Source organism: Gambusia affinis, linkage group LG17 (genome assembly GCF_019740435.1).
Source record: "Gambusia affinis linkage group LG17, SWU_Gaff_1.0, whole genome shotgun sequence".
Taxonomy (NCBI): Eukaryota; Metazoa; Chordata; class Actinopteri; order Cyprinodontiformes; family Poeciliidae; genus Gambusia; species Gambusia affinis.
In genome coordinates, this window is record NC_057884.1 from 4,652,194 (window position 1) to 4,673,517 (window position 21,324).

The following is a 21,324-nucleotide window of genomic DNA, read 5'->3' on the forward strand; positions in this document are numbered from 1 at the left end:
CTCGTACGAGGCCCCCGGCCTCTGGCCCCCTGCTCACATGCTAGCCCCCTCCGCGTATCGTGATTTATTCTGCTGCTGCTAATCAATATTCACAGGCTCTGGGCATGGACCCCCTTCTGGAACAGCTGCTTGGAGTTTGGTCATTTGCTAAAATCAGCTTCGCGGGGAGGATATCGAGGCCCGTCCTCGGAACGAAAGAAACTCGCAACATGCTTGAGTCTTATAACCAAAATAATAATAAAAAAAAAAGAGATCAAACTATGTGTTATCTTTGCGTATGATGCACTTACTTTTCAAGTTTAAAAAAAATCTAATTAAAACGCACTGAATGTTGTGGTTGAAATTAGGCCTGTCACAATAAACCTTTCTGGACGATAAATTGTCCCAAGAATTAATGCGATAAACAATAATTTTGTTGCTTTGAGACCATTTTCAAGCAATATAATGTTAATGGTATGATAATAATGCAAGAACAAATTCTCAAAAATCAATAAACTTTAAATTCTAATGAACATTTAATACTGGAACTGGAAGACATTTTAAACATCCAAAATAAATAAAACAATAAATAAAATGAATTATGAAGTCTCTGTAAACAAAATTGTCCTTCCACAAAAATGACAGACCAGAGCAACAGACTGAAGACTTTTGTCATCCAGTTTTTGGTAGAAAGAGAGAAAAGAGAAAAAAAAAGCAAACTATGCAAATTAATTTAATTTACCATGCAATTAATTGATTTATTGCTTATTGCAAAAGGCCTGGTGGTAATATAAATGAAAGAAAAATCTACAGAATCCAAACGTAGACAAACGAAGCTAAATCTGGATCCATTTGAAACAGAATCGGCTTTTTATAAAATATCCTGATTTAATTAGGTCATCCACCATAATAATAACGCCGCAACTCAATTAAGCCGTCCACATGATCCAATTCTTGCTTCATATGAGAAAATTTGTTCTAGCGCCACACTAGCAGAAACCACGTGGTGAGTCATGCCAACATGAAATGAATCATCTGCTTCTCAACGGTGTCATACCTCAATGTTCTTGCTTGCGACATTCTTCACCACCGCCGGAAACAAGTCAGATGCATTTTTCCCCTTAGAAATGAGCTAAAAGGAATACAAATATGTAAGTGTATATACATAGTAGTTGTGGCAGTTTTTTCTAAAAAAGCAAAAATGTCAAATAAATAAGAGTAAACTCACTTGAACAATTCTCTTCATGGCCTCTAATTTGAGGGACTCCTTGTTGCTCTCCAGCATCTCTTTCAGGTCTTCGTTTCTGGGAACAGGAAGACATTTCTGCTCAACTTCTCAGCTGGAACATCGTGTGCCACCAGTGGCTATTAAACTAATCAGTTTCAAAGTTTCGACTGGGTCAAAGGTGATGTGAAATCCCCATGTTCTGGACATCTGGATCCATTTCACCCATTACAGCCACACGTTTAAGTGGCAATCTTTGTGGGGGATTTTCCATTGACTTTCATTCATTTCTACAGCCTAAACCAGGGGTGGGCACTCCTGGTCCTTGAGGGCCGGTGTCCTGACTCTTAGACTCTTAGATGTCTCCCTGGTCCAACACACTTGAATCCAACAGCTGAATCACCTCCTAAGTGCAGTCAGGTTCTCCAGAGTCCTGCTAATGACCTCATTATTTGACTCAGGTGTGTTGAAGTAGAGATACATCTAAAAGTTGCTCGAGGCCTGGAGTTGCCCACCCCTGACCTAAACCTTTCCATTATCGTAACCCTAATCATTATGTACCTAACCCTAACCTGGACCAAAACTCAATTCACACCTGAGTCCTAAATCTGACCCCTACTCCAGAAACAGCGTTTCTCCTTATGGGGACCACACAGATTCTCACAAGGAGCCGTGGGTCCCCATAACGTAGTATGTGTCAAGAAAATGGCCCCCACAAACGCACACACACGCGCAAAGGTAACGCTGCATAACAGCGGCACAGTCAGACAGCAACGCTGTCCTCGGAAAAAGTTGAGGTAAACGGGCTCATTGTTGGCATGACGACAATGATTATGTTTTAGGAAGCTGACAGGCTAACTCACAATGGTTGTTCTCAGTGTCCCATGCAGAGAACAGCAGGACATTGTTACCAGTCAACTGTTTCAGAGAACACTCAGATGGTTCCCATGACAAGCATTGTTACGTTTTGTTGAGGCTAATTGAGGCAAAACTCTGCAGATGCCTTAATTTCACCTTAATTAATTCCACCTTGAATGTAAAAGTGTAGAGATGCAACAATCTGATGTTAGTATCTGTATTAATCCTGATATTGATAAGAATTGTAGACAATGTGCCCGATCCTTAACGATGAATCTATTCAGTCCAATCCTATGTTTTGTGCTCTGAGGGACCTCATGCTTTGTTTTTATTTTACATTATATTCAGATTCCTAACTGGACTTTCTGTACAATTTGAAAGAAAGTTTATTCACATTTCCTCCACTTTTTTGCACCTCTGATACAGATATCAGCATCAAATTGGTATCAGTTCATACCAATTTGATGCAAAAACAACCATGCTGAATTGATTTAAAGTGTTTCTTTTTTTAAAACAGATAAATATACTGAATTACAAATTTATTTGATAACTCTGCACCAGTGCAGCATGTTTAAATACACCAGTAGCTTCACAAGATTGGTCAAACATAAAAACGACTTTCACTTGTTCAGTCAGTGCAGTTAGAAGAGTAACAACCAATGTAAAATAAAAAATAATAAAGAAACTGAAGGAAACGGGTTGAATACCTTAAATAAACTGCAACAAACCTTCATTCAAGTGGTTCAACAAGTGAAATTAGGAATTCTGAACGAAGTGTATAATAGTAAAACATGACGTCGCTCAGAGCAAAGAGCACACAATTAGGCTGAATAGGTCTGATCTTATGAATTGGACACATTCATGGAAACCTGATATAAATTATTTTTCCGATATCTGGACCGATACAGATATCAGTATCAGATCGGTGCATCTCTAGTTTTGCACAGTAACAGAGTGATTTCAATATTTCTGCTCCAGAGTGCTTCAAACCAACAAGGCGGGTTTTTTTTTAATTCTCCTAACGTTCTTCTGTCTATTTCATCTGGCTCAGCAGCCAAGCAGACATCTCTTCTCAGACAACGGCCTTACTGCTGTACCCAGCTTTGAGTGTCTCCTTGGGTCTACCGCTGCCGGCGGCGGCGGCATGCGTCAGGGCCTGCTCCTCCTGGGTGAGCTCAGGCTTCAGGGTAAGCTGCAAGCTCTCGGCGGACACAAGCACCGTCCTCATGGCCCCCGCCGCCTCCAAACGCAGCGACGAGAAACCGCCGTTCATCCTGGACTGTCTTCTGACGGAAAGTCCACAAACGTTTGTTTCTTCTTCAGGTTCAGTGGTCATTTATAGCCAAAGCCAGACACTGCTGGGAAAACACCACAAGACAGGCTGCACAAACTTTGTCATTCACTTCTCTCTTCCTCTTCTGTTGTGCAAAAAAAAAAAAAAGTCACAAGATGTCCCCTTCAACTCTCTAATGGACGGTCATCCTTATGCCTGAGGATAGGGCTTGTTCACATTCTCTCCTCCTACTGCTGAATGGACGTCATTCGACCGTTTCTGCTCCCTGCTGGCACATGTGGCCCCGGCTGCCTCACCTGCCTCCTGGCTTTGTGTGCGACTCAACAGCACTTCCCTCTAGGGGAAAAAGGAGGGCCTTATCTCGACTGGCGGGTAAACATAGAGCCACTTTTCCTCCGCTACCGCAGTACGATAATCCACTTTTGGGCCGACACAGCCAGGGTCTGCATGCCCTGCCAAGTTAGGCAGGCGAGGCCAACAGGACAGGCCTTTAATCAAAGATAGCCAAGCCAGGATGAATGTGAGGAAATAGCCTTGAAGAAATTGTGTACAAAAGAAGGGAGGGTTTTTTTTTATTGTACATGGAGAAATCTGGCTTATGACAAATTTAGTTTTGGCCAGTTTGAAACCCAGATTGTTTTCTTTGAGGGGATGGATTGACAGAATACAGAGGAGGAAACTGCAATTAGGGAGGAAAGCTATTTTTCTGTTGATGTGTTATGCGTTTTCCATCCATGTAGTTATGATTTTATAGCACAAACAGGTAATTATTTCACCTTCAGTAGTTATAAAAACGATAAAAGAAATTTGATGACTTGAAATTGGGCCTCCGTCTCTTTAAGAAGCCCCTGCTCTTTCCAACATGCCGCACTTCATTACAACAAACCTATATTATGCATTTACAAACATTCGTCAGAGCACCAGACTGAGAAATAGTTTGTGTACTGAGCTCAGCAGATGCACCAGGTGTTTGCTAATTGCTGCTGCTAGTCTGAAGGAGCTGTGTGGGGGAGTTGCGTCGCAGGGCTGCTTTGTGATGTGGAAGCTCAGCTTTTATAAATGGTTGCCATGGGAGACTAAAGGATTTCTCAAACATGCATGTAAGAATCAAAGCAACACTCCAGGTATATTTTTGATGAGGGAATAACTTTATATTATGATCAATTGCTCAAAAAAAGTTGTGTTTACATAGTATTGCCCCTTTAAAGTGCACAGTACAGACCAAGAGTTTGGACACAACTGTGAGTCCAAATTTTTGGTCTGTACTGTATATTGTTTTAAAAGTCTGTAATGTGACATTCTTTTCCTAATACAGGGTTTAATATAATGTCTTCCCACCTTTAGAGACTATAACAGCTTCCACTCTTCTGGGACGACATTTTGTAGGGTTAGGGAATGTATCTATGGGAACTTTTGTTCATTCTTTCGGCATCACTATTCATAGCGTTAAAGCCAAAATATAAAAATAAATAAGTAAAAAGTTCTCTTATCCCACACACCTCAGATAAGTTAAATCTGAAGCTCTCTACATCAATGTGTTGGACTTTAAAAGCAATAGATACAAAAGCTGATTCAGGTTGTGATTTGCTGACCTCTGGTGGTCGCTTTCTGACCTAAAATGTTAAAAATAAAAAAACTGCAGCATGCCAACTATAGCCTCCTTTACTATAGACTCCTTTACATCAAACTAAATTGAGTAATAAACAATGGTGTGAACAGTTTTGCAACTAGGAAAGGTGTTTGACATACTTACCGCATTTTTGCTGCAACAGTCACAGTTTGCAAAACTGCAAAATTATAATCAGAATGTAATTGGGAAAACAGTTTGTTTTCTACAGCTCACACTAGAAATGTGAAGTAAAATGCTGCTTTTTAATCATTGACTTTGAAAAATTAAAAGCATAACCATGTAAAAAAAAAAAAGCACAACAAACTTACACACCGATGTTAAGATTAGCCAAACAGCCCACAAGCACACAGCAAAAAATGACTTAAAGCCAATCAAAAATAATAAACTAGTAAATGTAAATTTGATCGCCACAGATAGAGCTTTTTTTGTGGCCACTTCAAATTTCCGGTTCAATTCCAGTTTATTTTTGTTTTGTCTTTTTTCTCCAAGAACTCAAAAATATAAATATTTCCAACATAAAACGAAAGAAATACAAGTTTCACTTTTACATCAAAGCTTGTCCCTAAGGTAGGCGTTTACCGTATCATTTATTGTGACAAATTTATTGTAAAAATGTTGATTTATCGCAATGAAGTCCAATTAATAATGCTTGGAAATAAAACAAATCTGACTGTATTATTGGAATTATTTTCTCAATTTTTTTCATGAGGGCATCAATAACTTTCAATAAATTGTACAGGATGACTAAAGTGATAAAAATAAAAATCAGTTCCATATGAAAGAGAGTATTTCAAACATCTTTCAAGACCGGCATTTGTGTGGCTTTGAAAGAGACTGAAAAGAAATGATAGCGTTTTATCATTTTTATCATTATCACGATAAACATCAACCGAAAATATCATGATGAAATTTGAAGACCATATCGCCAACCCCGAATTCTTAACGTCGCGCAGCCAAATTTGGAAAAACTAAAACTGCTTGCGCACCAGCATAACAAAGTATGAACGCAAAACGGAGACATGTACTAGCTTATTATTTTTGTTGGAGTCAGCTAAAGTTAAAGGGGTGTAGTTGGAGCTCACATGACAGGTCAAAGGTCCTTAATGATGGTGTGCAACAAGGAATGCTAGCAAGTCTTTCAGCTTTAGAAGCTGCTTTGTTGATGCTGGCCGCTTACGCTGCAAACAGCTGCATGGCGTCGACCGCAAACCTGTTCACTCAAAAGCTCGGAACTATTTGGAAGTGAAACATGTGGAGTTGACTTACTTCTTAAAGTCGGTGCTGAAAAGTCCAAAGGCAGCCCCGCTGCTGGAGGAGGTGGCGGTGGTCTCCTGCCCCGCTTCCACCGCAGCCTCCGCGCCTCCTTGCTGGTCGTTGTACAGAGCTGTAGTCGACATGACTTCGCTTCTAAAACTGCAGTCCGAGAGGAAAACTGACTCCGCGTGTGTTTGGAGCGGTAAACGCTGCGTTACCTTGTCAAGAAAAATGTCAGCGTAGTGTCTTTTTTTTTTTTTTTTTTAAGTTCCTGCAGAGCTAAAGTTCTTCCAGATTTTTCACAACTTTTTTTACGCGCAGAAGCGGAAGTGTGAGTTGGACAAGTTGGCGTCACATGACTGTGTTTCAGCTGCAGGGCGGCCATAGATATACAGCGACTAGATCCTGATGCAAGTGAAATAACTAAGTATGTTTACAAAAGTTCAGTATTAAATTAAAAACCCACTGACATAAAAACATTCAGTAAAATAATATATATAAATATACATATACACACTTATTAACAAACCGTGTGTAATACTTTCATTCTTATAGACAAATTAATTACTGACGCATTTGAGTAAATATTAACAGATTTATCTGTGTATGGTTTTTTTTATAAATTGTGGGCCTTTTAGTTATCTTTAAGTAAGTTAATAAACGTTCTTGATTCAAGAGGATTTGAATTAAAATTTTAAATATTTCCGAATTAAAAAGCAGACTTTGCTTTTTTTTATGCTTTTTTTTTCATGCGACTGGGAATTACGTAATACGCAAGAATCGCATCCTATCAGGAGAACGCCAGAAGTGAATACTTTTTTCGTTTGCGTTTCTCCTCTGTGACGTTTCTGCACTTCCGCCCGACGTGTCCTCGTGTCACGCTTGATCCGGTGTTCTCCTCCAGGATACTGTTTCTGGAAGCGTCAACATTTTCCCCTCACCTCCACCTGTCAGTTGTTTCGTCGGCTGCCTCAGAGCCACTTCACCCGGCTTTCAGGTTGAAATATTACCAGAACCACTAACACATTAGACGGACGTGGACGGAACCGACGTGAAGCTGTCCAGTCAGCGGAAGAATGTCCAACTTCGACAGGAACCCATTCGCGGACCAGGACTTTAGCAACCCGTTTCAGGTAACGCTGGCTGGCTAAGTTAGCTGCGTTAGCCGCTGTATTCATACAACATTTATAGCAACTACATGGTGACACGTAAGACGGGAAAGTTTGGTACCGACTGGGTTCTGTGACGGCACTGGAATAAAACTGCTTGAATTTGAAGCTTTATATGAAATATAAAGCAGGTGTTAGCGCTTACTCAGACCACAACATCAACAAGTATTAGTTTTTCACATTTGACTTGATTCATTTTATTCATTTGGACACTGAATTATGTGTTTACATAGAAGCTTAACAAAATATTAAATACTTGAGTTATAAGCAGGAAGTTATCGCGTAGCTCTCAGAGCTATGAGCGCATATTGTCTATGTATCAAAATGTCCCCATTTTCTTCTGTCTTGCGTTTGATCAGGTGCACTTTGACCTTTAAGCTCCTCCCTTCCCTATAAGTCATATCTGATGGTGCAAACATGCACAAACGGGCATCAATTGCTGGTTGGGGATGTTTGTGGTGAACCTGACATTCAAAGTCATTAAAAAGAAATTTGTGACTGGTTTAAGGAGGGGGCAAATTCCTAAAAGGGTTCCCACCCAGGGCCGGAGTTAGAAGGATAAGGGCCCCCGGGTTAGAGTTAGTTTTGGTGCCCTGTCTACAAATAAATAAATCATTTTACTTATGCAATGTTCTGTGCACTAATAGATAGACTTCTACATTAGCATGTTTGAAACGTCCAATGTAAGATGGTTGTTCCCAAAAAGAAAACTATAACTTTTTTCAATTTTCAAATATACACGTATACATTGATAATTTTCTTCTTTTTCTTTTTAAGCAAAATTAAAACAACACGCTTCACATGAGTCTATGGGTTTCATGTAAAGTACAATGTTTATTTTTTTTATTTATTTTTTTAAAAGCCAAGTCTAAAACTTTGAGCCACTCCAAAACTTTGGGTCCTGGGCTACTGCCCATATTGTCTCAAAGGTATAAAACAATCAGCTATGCTATAATCCATTCAGCCTTTTTCTGGGTGTCATTCTGACTTGAAGCTTGAATGAATGGTCTGGGGTTTTTTTTATCTGACTTCATATTTAAACAACTCACTCTTAATGAAAATGGCTAACTTTGAGTCTTATTCCCTCAGTAAAACCATCCACAAAGAAGAGTGTTGTTGTAATCATGACGTGTAGTTAAAGCAGTAAAATGTATAAACTTACTATCTTCATCGCAGTATCACTGTGTCCAATATTGCTTTTGAACAAGGACTGCTTCCTTGTTTTGTAGAATGTTATTTATATTGTATGCAAATTCTGCATTCCAACAATACTAAATAAAAGAAAAGAAGGAAATGGTAATTAATTTAAATAAATATCATAATTTTAGTAGCCCATAGTATTGCCTTTGCATTTGGATCCTGGTGTTTTTCTATAACAAGTCACAGCCAACAAAATGGGAAAACTTTGGACTCTTCTGACAATTTCCCACATCTGTCGTTTTTAGAGCACACACAATGTTTGGCTACCTTTCTAACGTTACCAAACATTTAATAGATAATTATGGTAGTAATTATAATGATCAAATTAGTTCACATCATCATCTACCCTAATTTATTTTTAACAGAAGAAGTTGCTTTTAAGTTTTGTCTGGTTTTAGATTCTCATTGTATGGTAATCTAAAGTACCAGTGTAATCACAAAAAAAATAAAAATCAATTAAAAACTTAAAACATCATCAGATTGCTTTCATTGTAAACAGAATCAGCAATTATTCCTACTTCCTCATGAAGAATATGAGCATTATGAGTAAGATGGATAATTACAACTGTAAGATTTTTATCTATAGCACTTGTTATAATGTAGAAGAAAGAGAATGAACACTACAAAATTTAGCAGTGTATTGTGCAGAAGATTGCCCCATTTTACTGTTTTGCACTTTATAGAGTAACTGAGGTTTAGCTTTTAGCTTGTTGCTTATAACGGTGTGACCTTGTCACCCTTCGTTTTCCCTGCGTAGGTCTCTGGATTTTTCACTATCCGAAATATTTAAAATATATCCTGATTTGTTTTTCTTGTAGGCAAAGGAAAAGTGTAGTATCCATGCTTCAGCCAGCTGGCTGGCAGTGCGCGCCTCCATCCTGTCTCATTAAATTGACTTATAACCAAAAGAGTGGAAGAATAGGCCTGTCATGATAACAAATTTTGCTGGACGATAAATTGTCCCAGGTGTTATTGGGATAAATGATAATATTGCTCTTTTCAAATAAATTTCAAGTAATGTAACGCAAGAACACAATCTCAAATATCAGAAAATTTTAAATTCTAATGAATATTTAAACACTGGAACTGGAAGACATTTTAGCTATCCAAAATAAATAAACAAAACATCAGAAACAGCAAATAAAATTATGACGATTCTGTAAACAAAATTGTCCTTCAACAAAAAGAGCTAGTTGAGACCAAAGCACCAGAGTGAAGCCTTTTTGCCATCCCGTTTATGATATAAAGAGAGAAAAGAGGAAAACAAGCGATAATCATGCAAATGGAAATTACTGAGCTCGATTTAATTTACCGTGCCATTTATTGATTTATTGCTTACTGCATCACACCTAGCAAAGAATGGAAAATGTTTTGAAGACTTTTGTAACCATGACACGATTTTCAGCTTTGAAAATTAATTATTTAATTTGCAAATTAATCAAATGTCGTCATCATTCCTTGATGACGTACCCAGTAAATCATTCATTTCCTTCATTTCCCGATCTTACGCTCTACTGCCTCATGTCGGTCATCTGCTGGCTAACGCCATTACGCTCGGAGCTATCATTAATACTTTATGGAATCATATGGTGGCATTATTGGCGACATATGGGGTGAATTGACCCTCTGGTCTTTGACTGTTTTGTCCTATTTCTCAGAAAGTAGGCTAATTAGACTCTCAGGGGGTTTTTTTATATGGAGATCTCCGAGCGGCTTGCTCGGATCCAGGACATGGCAGAAATCTTTACGCACTTCTACATTAAAAACAGTCTCCATGATGGAGGCATGCAGCAGGCAGAGCGTGCCAGATGACCTTTTGATGTTCCAAAGGAAAAAATAAAAACACAGTTCATTCGCATTGGGTGCGTGGAGCCAGGCAGTTGGACAGCATTAAAATTTAAACGCAGTGTACACTAAAAAATTAACGGCAGCGCTCCGGTGACGCCTCGTTTGCATGCGGAAGAGCTGCTGCGAGACATTTAAGAGTCAGGGAGAGACAATAAGAGGACATCACCGGGACTGGATAAGGCTGGCACTTCAGGAATAACCCACATTGGATGTTTGTTTCCAGCAGCCAATTTAATGACACTAGCGCGAGGCTCATGGTAAGCTAATTATGAAACAGGACGGTGACGATATATCTTCAACAGTTGCGATTTAAATGCAAATACATGTATACTAGGGCTGTGCGATGTGGGTTAAATATGAAGTTTTTTTATTTTGTCTAATCCGGTTTTAATTGATTTTTTTTTGTTTTTTTTTGTTGTTTCTGTTTTGGGGACCCGAAACCTGTGACTTACGCGTCGTGAGTCGCGCGCTTTACTCCTACACCTCTGCCGTGCCCAAACGACGTAATTTTACCAAATAATAATAAAGTTTTAAATTTATGAGGAAAAAAAAACATTTTGAGGGGGAAAACACCCTCCGTTATCAGGAGCTCCTCTGTCCGTGCTGTTTGCTCTTCGAAATAGATTCAGTCGTTTGCAGAATCGTTTCAAAGTTCTGCTACTGATAATAATTAATTGCTAATGTATTTAAAGATCCAACATTTCTATTTAGTATTAACTGTAAAACCTATACATAAGTATAACTTGACAAGAACCTCAACATTCTTCATGTAAATTTTTTGGTATTTTTTTGTGTTGGAGGTCTTCTTTTAATTTTACAAAGGTATTTGTGTAATACCATTTTTTTCATGTTATAAAAAACAATAAATCTAATACACCTTCATAGTTTACATGAAGTACAAATGGAAGCTGTGAAACACGCTTGTCATAGAAGATGTTCGGCCAAATCATGATTTTCCAAAAATGAAATCTTCAAAAACCTAAATTTTGGTTAATTGATAAAATCAGTTTTTCACCTTGTTCTAAATTATCCATATTTCTGTTTTGTTTGGTTTTTTTTTGTTTTTTTTATTTCACTCAGGAGATGGCTGTCATTTCTTAGCAAATGAGAGTTATGATAGTTTTGCAATTCAATAATTAGCTGAATTATTGTGAGAAACGTGCCAGATGGTGCTCTTCTGTTTATTTGTCGGAAGCGGTCAAAAGAATTTGCCCTCCTATTCGAACTCAAAAGGTTGACTATTTTTATCTTGTCTTGTGAAAATCATTGATATTATCTTTTCTGCAGAAATATTGAATTATAAACTAGTTTTCTTTGAACAAAGAGAGCTCTCATACCCTCTCTCATGGTACTTTTCAAAATCCAAATCTTGCGATATATTTGAAAGCACTGCCACCCATCCATCCTTTTTCTGTTCACCCTGCTCCCTAATGGGGTCAGGAGGGTTGCTGGTTCCTCTCCAGCTGGTTCCTCTCCAGCTAACGTTCCGGGTGAGAGGCGGGGTTCACCTTGGACAGGTCGTCAGTCTGTCGCAGGGCAACACAAAGACATACAGGACACACAACCATTCACACCTAGGGAGAATTTAGAGAGACCAATTAACCTGACAGTCATGATTTTGGACTGTGGGAGGAAGCCGGAGAACCCGGAGAGAACCCACCATGCACAGGGAGAACATGCAAACTCCATGCAGAAAGACCCGGGCCGGGAATCGAACCCAGGACCTTCTTGCTGGAAGGCAACAGCTCTACCAACTGCGCCACTGTGCAGCCCAGCACTGCCACATGAACCATATTGTTTTTGTTTCAGGATCCATCAGTGACAAAAGCAAGACAGACGGCCACTGCAGGGCTAGAGGAGTACAACCCCTTCACAGATGCCAAACCAGTGAGTCTTTGAACACTCATAGATTTGTATATACTGATAAATAAATTTATTTTCTCTAAATTGATCCCTGATGCTCATTTGTTCCGAGTTAAAACCTGTAACCTCACTTGTCATCTTCTCTTATCAAGGCACATCACAAACAGGTCTAAAATTTGGATTATTTCTGCAGAAATGTTGACTCTGTTAGGGCTGAAATAATTAATTGTGATCAATCGATAATTGAAATACTGGTCAGCTAATTTAGTAACTGATTAATTGTAACTAGAGCAAACAGGCTCATAAAAAGACCATTTGCTGAAAGAACAAATAGCTACTCTCTTCATTTGGAGATTTATAATTTTTCCTAAAATCATCTGTATATGCCACTATAGCTGAAAAATAGAGAAAACAAGCAAAAACAAAACTGAAATCTGAATGTATTCTTATAAAATGGATTTTTAAAAAATGTTTTGTGTTGATTTTTTCTGTGAAATATTCCGTCAGAATTAGTTATATCAGCACTTCTCCAGAGGGAAATGGTTCGCCAAGTGTTTCAGCGCAGTCTTATTAGATTTTTACTGTCCTTTTGGAAGAATTTATCTAAAAACAAATTCAAGAAAATACACTGAGCCATAGTTGAGATGTCATAAATCTGAGACTGACTTCACATTTTAAAAACAGGGACATTAACGGGTTCAGATTTCTCCTCCATTAGCTATTATTTTTGTATAGTTTTGCTGGTACGACTGGTATCCTCCACTCCACGCAGCATTACTTTTTTAATTTAATCTTTTTTAAATGTTATTAAAAAAACATGTGATGTGAACGTGTTCATATCACGTTCAGAAGGTATGAACATGCTGATAACTAACAGATCAGCATGTTCGCCATTTATAGAAACATTAACTTCCTCATTTACTTGCAGGTTTTTTTGGGGGGGAGCATCTGTAACCTACAAATTTTTGCCATGTTGCCTCACTGTCGGACAGTGTGAGATAGTGGCGATCTCACAAAAAAAAAAACAACTTAAAAGGCTGTTTCCTCTTTTGGTTCCTGTGCAGAGCCCTGCAGGTATGGCTCCCAGGAGCGCAGGCCCCGGGGCCACCACACAGCCTGCCATCATGAGGGCCTCAGAGGAGCCTCCATCCTACTCACAACCTCAGGCGCAGGTACAACAATTAAAAAACTGCATGTTTTGGGTTTTTTTTTTGTTATTCTGTAGTTTTGCCGCCGGTTTCCAGTGTGAGGAAGCCAAACAGCCCCCAGCATCACTGAGCCTCTTCTATGCACTTCATAGAACAAAATTCCCAACCCTCTTTTGGCTGAAATTTGGCTGGAGGCATCTCAATGCTGCAGTTTGTGAAGAGAGAATTTAGGTCTAATCTGCAGGAGTAACAACAGGAAAACACAAGCAAAAGCAGAAGAACCCAAAATGTTTTCCAGCGTGTTGATGGATTTCTTCTGGATTGTGCTTGCAGGAGTCGTCAGGAGCAGCTTCTGAGCTTCTGCGGAGGCAGGAGGAGCTGGAACGGAAGGCGGCGGAGCTGGACCGACGGGAGAGGGAGATGCAGTCCCTCAGCGCATCAGGAGGTCAGAGTGACAAAGGAGAAGTGTGATGTTTTGTAATTCTGCAAAAATATCTTTGCCAAACATTTGTTTTCCACACAGACGTCATTTCTTTAGCAGCAATAAGTTTGTTTTTTGTTTTTTTTGTTTTTTGGACAACTTGGTATAACTTAAATCAGTGGTTTTCAAAACGGGGGAGGGCATTGCAAAAAGTTGGAGGGAAGATTAGGAAAAAAACAAAGAAAAGGGATCTTATAAATTTTTTTTCATCCTAACTATAATTTTTAAAATAAAATCTAATCTATTTCTCAATAATTATTGAATGACTATTAAATTAAATTACAAATGATTAAATAACAAATACGTTATTTCCATGCTCATCGTTCTGATTGGCGACCAAATTTATCACTTTGCTCCTCAAGCTAGCGTAGCGTAGCACACGGGAAATGGAAAAGTTTCTGACAAGAAAACAACAGAAGGGACCGTCCAGCAAGAACTGTGGGGATGACATAAAACTTGAAGGGATCAATATAAAACACCACACATGATCTTATTAAAACAGAATGTCTTTGGTCAGAAGCTTCTTCAAATTTGCTGTAATACAGACCGCTACAGGAGATATTTCCTGCCCACAGGCATCACCATCTATAACAACACTGAAGTATTTTGAATTAATATGAGCTACAGCAAAATCTAATTTGAATAATCAAAAAAAGGGGATCGTGGTGAAAATCTTTATTATGAGATAATATACTCTCACGTGAACAGCAGATTATTAAAGACATAATATTACATTAAAATGTTCCACCACAAAACTCTTGGCCAAGTAAAATCAGAAGGTATGAGGTAGCTTTTATGCTAAATGAAAGCATTAAATATTAAATAGTGAATAAAACTGAGAAAAAAAAGACATTCTTAAACCTGATGTTCACATACGTTGAAGCATTTTTTGTGGCTTTGGCTGTTTGTGGAGCCATAGCATAGAAAGGTTTGGAAACCCCCTGACTCATATGATCACATTGAGAATGAAACGATTCTGAGATCCCTCTTTTCTTTGGAACTGTTTTTGTTACTTTATGAGCTTTTAATTAACTGTATGTCGATTGATCCAGGCAGGAAAAACAACTGGCCTCCTCTCCCGGAGAGGTTCCCAGTGGGGCCGTGTTTCTACCACGACATCACCGTGGATATTCCTGTCGACTTCCAGAAGACGGTCAAAATCATGTACTACCTCTGGATGTGTGAGTAGCACAAACCCTTAACTCTTTCTCACATTCAGAGCTGAAATGATTCATCGGATTAGTCGTGATGAATCAGTTATTGAAATAATTCTCAGCTTATTTAGCAATCAATTAATCGTTAACTGGAGTATAGATACTCTAAAAATGGGCAAATTGCTGAAAGGACAAGACACTGAGAGCAGTTTAAGCATAAACTGTACAAAAACACACACAGTTTTGTATTTATGATAATAAATAAACCCTTTGCCTGTAAATATATGCTTCTCCGGTGGCATAGGTGTAGCTTCATGCTGTTCAGATTTGCATGTATTAATAATATTGTATTAAAAAATAACTTGGAGTATATACAGAATGTGCCATTTTTTAAAATTTTTATTAATTGTCTGAGTAATCGATAGATTAATCGATAACTGAAATAGACCCACGTCTAATTGAGGGTTGGTGGCAAGATTTGAGAATTGATGTTCAGAAACGATCTTCTAGCAGTTTTACTGTGCTTGAGCTATTTTGTAAAGAGCAGACAGATATAATCCCAGTAAAAGGAGATTCTACAAAGTCCTGACTCAGAAAGTTTGAATTTTAATGAATGAATGAATTTTAAAAACCATGTAAATGTTTGCCTTCACTACGCAATAAGAGCCTGATTGAGATACTTGTTCTTTTCCAATTACAAGATTAAACTCAAATGAGTAGGATAAAGACTCAATATTAGCAGAAGTAAATATTAAAATTATGAGAAAAAGTAGTTTTAATGAGAGCAGATTTTTAATAGTTATCAACATCTGACGTAACCATCTTTCTTTGAAATGATCATTTCATGTCGTGGTGCTGATACTAATTTCATCCTCATGTTCTAGAAGATGTCGCATTAGTTACTTTAAACCAATGATAAAGTGTAACTTGACATTATACTCCACTTTTCCATATTTTGACTGTTTTTCACGGAGGCATTCTCATCAAATTACTGCTTCATCCTCCTAATATACAACATTATTCTGTGTTTTTCTGGTAATGACTTTATTCTCATATTTTATTTAGTATTGCCTTTACTGTAGTCTAGCTACTTTATTCTTGTGTAATTATGAATTTATTGTCAAACAACGTTTTTACTCACAATATTATGACCTTATTCTCAAAATTAAAAACTTTTTTTCTTCTAATCCTGCCGCTAATAGTCCACCATACAAACTGCTTCAATGAAATACATGTAGGATTGTGCTTGTAAGATGAAAGAAACGAGAACAAAAGAAGTCCAGGGGTATGAATACTTTTTGCAAGGCACTGTATTGTTATAATTGCCTTCACTGGGGGTTGCTTAATTTGAACAGAGTCTCTGTTGTTTAGGCCAAGCGGCTCTCGTCAAACTTGAATAAAAGCTGGGCTCTTGCAGCTGGTGTGTGAGTGTAAACTAGAAGATGAAGGACTCGGAGTGGAATTTAGTCGCCACATGACAAACACGTGTTGTGTGATCGCGTGGTCTGATGAAAGGAGTGGGTCAGATGATTCCTTAAAGGTTGCGCTATTCCACACCCAGACCTAAAAGAGAACAAGTCAGAATGGTATTCAGTAAAATGCTTTGTTAAGCTAACAAACGTGAGGTTTTTTAACAAAACAAAAATGGAGGAGCATTAAAACAGGACTCTCTCTTGAGTCTGTTCTCCAGCAGCCTTGTGTTATATTCCACACCGTGATATGAAATCCCAGAGTCAGACAAACTCTGTGCTTTTAGTAGTAATGCCTGTTAGGACTCATAGAGCACATGCTAATGAAAAATTAAGTGCACCTGTTTCGTTTCCCAAACCAACATGTTTAAATACTAAGCATCCATTTTCTTCTGCACACTAGAGATTATAGATTAATGAATTCATCTAAAGTTGATTGATCGTATTGTTCAATTAACAATAATTTGATAAGCAGCCATTTTCTTTAAACTCTTGTTTTCTCTCGTACATAACATAACAAAGTGCTTAATTTTTCATAACAGGCTGTTTTTCTTTTTACTCATTCGGTTTTTTTTAAGTCAGCAAATTTTAACATTATTTTGTGAGCTGTTTGAAATACTGTCTGAATACACAGAAAATTGTGCTTTTCTCACATGATCAAACTAACAATACATATTGTGGTGTTCTGCTGTATAGAAATAAAAGATAAAAAGAATAAAATCTATGAAGTACTTAATTCCACATGAACAGAGGGCTGTTCATACAGAAGTACCGTCTGGAAGAAAAGCTAAAACTTCGCTCCTTGAAGTGCATTAACTCACGACAGACCTCAGAATCCACCTTGCTTATTGGCACCATGTTTTCCAGCAGTAATTTCTGAATGAGAAGTTGACGCTGCACCGTCATGCAGGTCAGGTGAATGGGCGCTATTAAAAGTCCTAACTTTAAAAACTTGGCGAATGTTCATATTAGAACAGTATATAGTGCCTTTTGCATCCCACACAGAACTCTGTTCAGACTGTTTCTCTTACCCATTATGCTACAACTCCACCATCTTTATTCCTGTAGCCACTGGCTCCACTTAAGAATGACCAGCGGTGCCCTCTTCTGGATTGAGGCCAAACTACAACACTAAAAGAAGGTCTAAGCGAACATTATTAGTTAATCAACTGGAATTCATTCTGACCTAACAAGCCATTAATTGACAGTTAATCGGAAGTCAATTAATTGTTTGCATCCCTAAAGTCTTACAGTCCCAGTTTCAGTAAACGCTCCTTCATCCTCCTATCCTACTTTCAGTTCACGCTGGGACGCTGCTGGCCAACCTGGTGGGCTGCCTGGCCTGGTTCTGCGTGGACGCAACACGCGGAGTGGACTTTGGCCTGTCCATCCTCTGGGTGCTGCTCTTCACGCCTTGTTCTTTCGTCTGTTGGTACAGACCGCTTTACGGAGCATTCAGGTGAACACATCTGGAAGAAAAGACAAAGGCGATGTTTCCTCTGTCTCACTCATATTTTTTTTTCTCTTTGTTCTTCCTCCAGGAGCGACAGCTCTTTCAGATTTTTTGTCTTCTTCTTTGTGTACATCTGTCAGTTTGGCGTCTACGTCCTCCAGAGTATTGGCATTACTGGCTGGGGTGCGAGGTGAGATGATACGGTCAAAGATTTTATGTTTTCAGCAGAATGTAGTTCACTTATATAGTAGGATTATGACTAAAAGTTTCTGTATCACAAGAAATGCACAAAAAGAGGAGTATTTTTTATTTATTTATTTATTTATTTGCATTTGGTAGCAGATTTATATTCCGATGGAAATCAGAGAATTTGTGAACTTGAAAATTGCTGTTCACAATCCAGACAGATTAGACATAAGGTTGTGTATGTCAATTTTGTAAATGACTACAGGCACAAATTTGACTTTCTAGATCTGCCCAGGTGGTAGCGACCTACTCCAAAACACATCTTGAACTGACAACAAACGCAAGTTTATAAAGGGTGCATTCACACTAGCACTGTTTAGTCGGCTTTAAGCAAACTGTAGCTGGTTTTGACTAGAAAAACTGGTTCGTTTGGGCAGTTTGAATGCTTGATTGAACTCTGGTCCACCTAAAAATCTGGTCCCCCTAAAAACATAGGTCTCTGTTCGGTTGAAATGAGCTGTGGCGTGCTTCGAAGGCATAAATAGATGCCAAGCATACTGAAGACTGCTCCAAAAGCAGGAAGTGGTCTGTAGCACGTTTTGCTATTTTGGGTAAACAGGACTAAAACAAATGTCCGATTCTAGGGCTAGCAGAAGAAATGGCTTGTCGTCTATTACCAACGACAAAATAGATCCTACAATCGGTAAAATCTGACGCCACTCCATTTCTGTTTACATTTCATGAAGAAGGAAGTTGTGCTCAGTGTCTTCAAATGTTTTTGTGTCATTTCCTTCAGTTTGTTGGCAAAGTGTAAAGATGAACATGAGTATTTAGTGCAGGAAATGGCATATTTTTTGGTTTCAGAGCTAGAATGAGTAGTGAAAGAAATGTCACCGTGCGTCTGTAGAGTTATTAATGTTCTGTCGTGCTGTTCCTCCATCTTAGTGGTTGGATCTCGGCTTTGACTGGCCTGAACAAAAGCATCGCAGTGGGCATCCTAATGATCCTCATTGCAGCTCTCTTCACCTCCCTGGCTGTCCTGTCCCTCATTATGTTCAAGAAGGTAAGCCTCTAACCGATTCGTCAAACCTTTGAGAACGTTGCGGTCAAATTAACCCTCTGGTTGTTTTCCAGATCCACGCGCTCTACCGTACCACTGGCGCCAGCTTCGAGAAGGCACAGCAGGAGTTTGCCACCGGCGTCATGTCCAACAAGACGGTTCGGACGGCGGCTGCCAACGCCGCCTCCACGGCTGCTCAAGAAGCGTTCAAAGAGCAAGTCTAATCAACGTGAAGAGCTCAGTCCCCTCCCACCACTCTCTCTTATTGAGCCTCCCTCCAGCTGTCAGACGGGAACTGAGGAGGTTAACAAGCGGGCTTTGATCTGACATTCAACAACAATCTCAGCCTCAGTGAGAAACAATCACCTGGAACGTTCCTGGGACCCGGCTGTGTTGCGCACTCTGGAACCTCCTCTTAACCACTTAACCGGTGTGCTCGACTTCCTCTGTGTGGGTTCACGTGTGTGTGTGTGTGTGTGTGTGTGTGTGTGTGTGGCCAAGTTAAACGCTTGTGTGCCTTTTTGGATGTTTGCTGTTGCCTGTAGGATCAGGGACAGATGCTTCCGACTCTCACTGTCTCTGAGATCTTTGGGGCGTTTTTCCCTCCATTAGCCTCTTTGGAATACTTTGACCTCTCATTCAAATCAGTTGATGTTAATGAGTTTATTATTGGGTGACAAGAAAATGCAAAAATGTCTTCTGGTACTTTTAATCCATGCTAACATCAAACGGTTAATAACTGAAGGCCAGGGACCCCTAGTGGAGGGACTGTGTATTTCTAAAAGATGGATGCTGTGCATTCTAGGTCATAACCTTGTATTTTTCCATCCTTGGTTTTTTCTCTCCAAGCTTTAATGCAAATTCGGGAGTCATTCACCCAAAATCTTAAACTCTCCAATCAAGTCTGTGTTGCATTTTTATGCACAGTAGTTAAGCAGATTAAGGTAGTGGAAAAACATTCAATTGAAGAAACTTGTATCAGCAGCTGTAGTGAAACATTGTCCTCTAGATGGCAGTGTTGATTAATCAGCAAACCACAAGTATCCACCCAATCATGACTTCCTCTGTTCATCCAGGGGGTGGAGCCTATCACCTGTCCATCCTATCCTTTCCCCTTACTCTTTTCTTCTTTTTTTTTTGTACGTTTAAAAAAACCAAGTTTGAAATATTTAACTTCTACTTGATGTCATTTGCTTTGAAACTGTTCTCCTATTTTGTAACAGAAACAAACCTTGGAAAAAATTAACTCTATCCTTTTTCCTGACATGTTTTTTTGCTTGTATCATTCGGCGTACTCTTTCCATTGTGCAATCCAAAGAACATGGCACTTTAAATTTGGAAGTATAGTTCAGACTCAGTTATCAAGCATTGTCAGTGCATTTTATCTTCTAGAAGAAAAAAACATTTGAATATCTATTTTTCTAGAGATATCACGAGCCCCAAGGTGCTTTCCATTGCTTGAATGTCTCTTTGATCACAGTTTGTGTTATGAAGTATAACAGCCGCATAAGCCTTTGAAGGAAGATGTATAAAAAAAGCAAAAATAAGTCTTTATTTACTGTCCGTCTCCCATCAATGATGTTACTAAGCAACAAGAGGTCATTCATGAAAGAAGGGTATTTCTGCATAGTACCTACTGATTTTTTTTTGTTTGATCAATAATGTGATAAAATTGAGAGAAGTGCTTAACTTTTATGCTGTGTTAATGTAGATGCACAGTGGCTTCAGATTATTCATTACAGTCGGCATGGTTTGGTATATACACTGGAACTTAATTTATCTCTAAGCCATTTCTGATTAGTGTAGAGGGGGGAGAAGGACTGTATGTTTGTATATTTTGTATGCTCTCAGATGGTTTGGTGTCATTTTAAAATGCACACTGGTTTTACCTTCAGTCATGTGTTGAGTAGTTTGAGATTGAGTTTTGTATATTTATTGTTCTAATGAATAAAATTCTCCTCATGGTTTCCATTGTTTCTTTTTGCAGCCTTATCGACCTACTGTAGTCTGAGTCTGTAAAATGCAAAAACATAAAAACTGGACTTGTAATATC

The 21,324-nt window shown here is 38.7% G+C and overlaps 2 protein-coding genes across 6 annotated transcripts in view; one reads left to right on the forward strand and one right to left on the reverse strand.

The window, feature by feature from the left end:
* ap3b1a (adaptor related protein complex 3 subunit beta 1a) overlaps positions 1 to 6,588 on the reverse strand; it is a 59,773-nt gene extending 53,185 nt beyond the window's left edge. For 2 of the 4 annotated variants that reach the window (XM_044095677.1, XM_044095676.1), the window contains exons 1-3: positions 3,160 to 3,645; positions 1,208 to 1,283; positions 1,037 to 1,111 (exon numbers count right to left, since the gene is read on the reverse strand). In XM_044095677.1, coding sequence (XP_043951612.1) covers positions 1,037 to 1,111; positions 1,208 to 1,283; positions 3,160 to 3,398 — 390 coding nt within the window. In that variant the 5' untranslated portion in view covers positions 3,399 to 3,645. Of the gene's footprint in view, positions 1 to 1,036; positions 1,112 to 1,207; positions 1,284 to 3,159; positions 3,646 to 6,252 lie in introns of those variants that run through there. The other 2 variants (XM_044095678.1, XM_044095679.1) reach the window with 2 other exon arrangements.
* Positions 6,589 to 7,043: 455 nt separating this feature from the next.
* Positions 7,044 to 21,238, forward strand: LOC122847236 (secretory carrier-associated membrane protein 1-like). 2 transcript variants are annotated; one of them, XM_044144730.1, is made up of 9 exons: positions 7,044 to 7,373; positions 12,267 to 12,344; positions 13,373 to 13,492; positions 13,802 to 13,913; positions 15,002 to 15,130; positions 17,872 to 18,031; positions 18,114 to 18,215; positions 19,157 to 19,274; positions 19,346 to 21,238. In XM_044144730.1, exons 1-9 carry the CDS (start codon positions 7,317 to 7,319, stop codon positions 19,493 to 19,495), a joined length of 1,026 nt encoding a protein of 341 aa, XP_044000665.1. In that variant the 5' UTR covers positions 7,044 to 7,316; the 3' UTR covers positions 19,496 to 21,238. The 2 variants fall into 2 exon arrangements, with proteins under 2 accessions (XP_044000665.1, XP_044000666.1); XM_044144731.1 differs by having other exon boundaries at positions 7,047 to 7,373; positions 13,385 to 13,492.
* Positions 21,239 to 21,324: the final 86 nt, after the last annotated feature.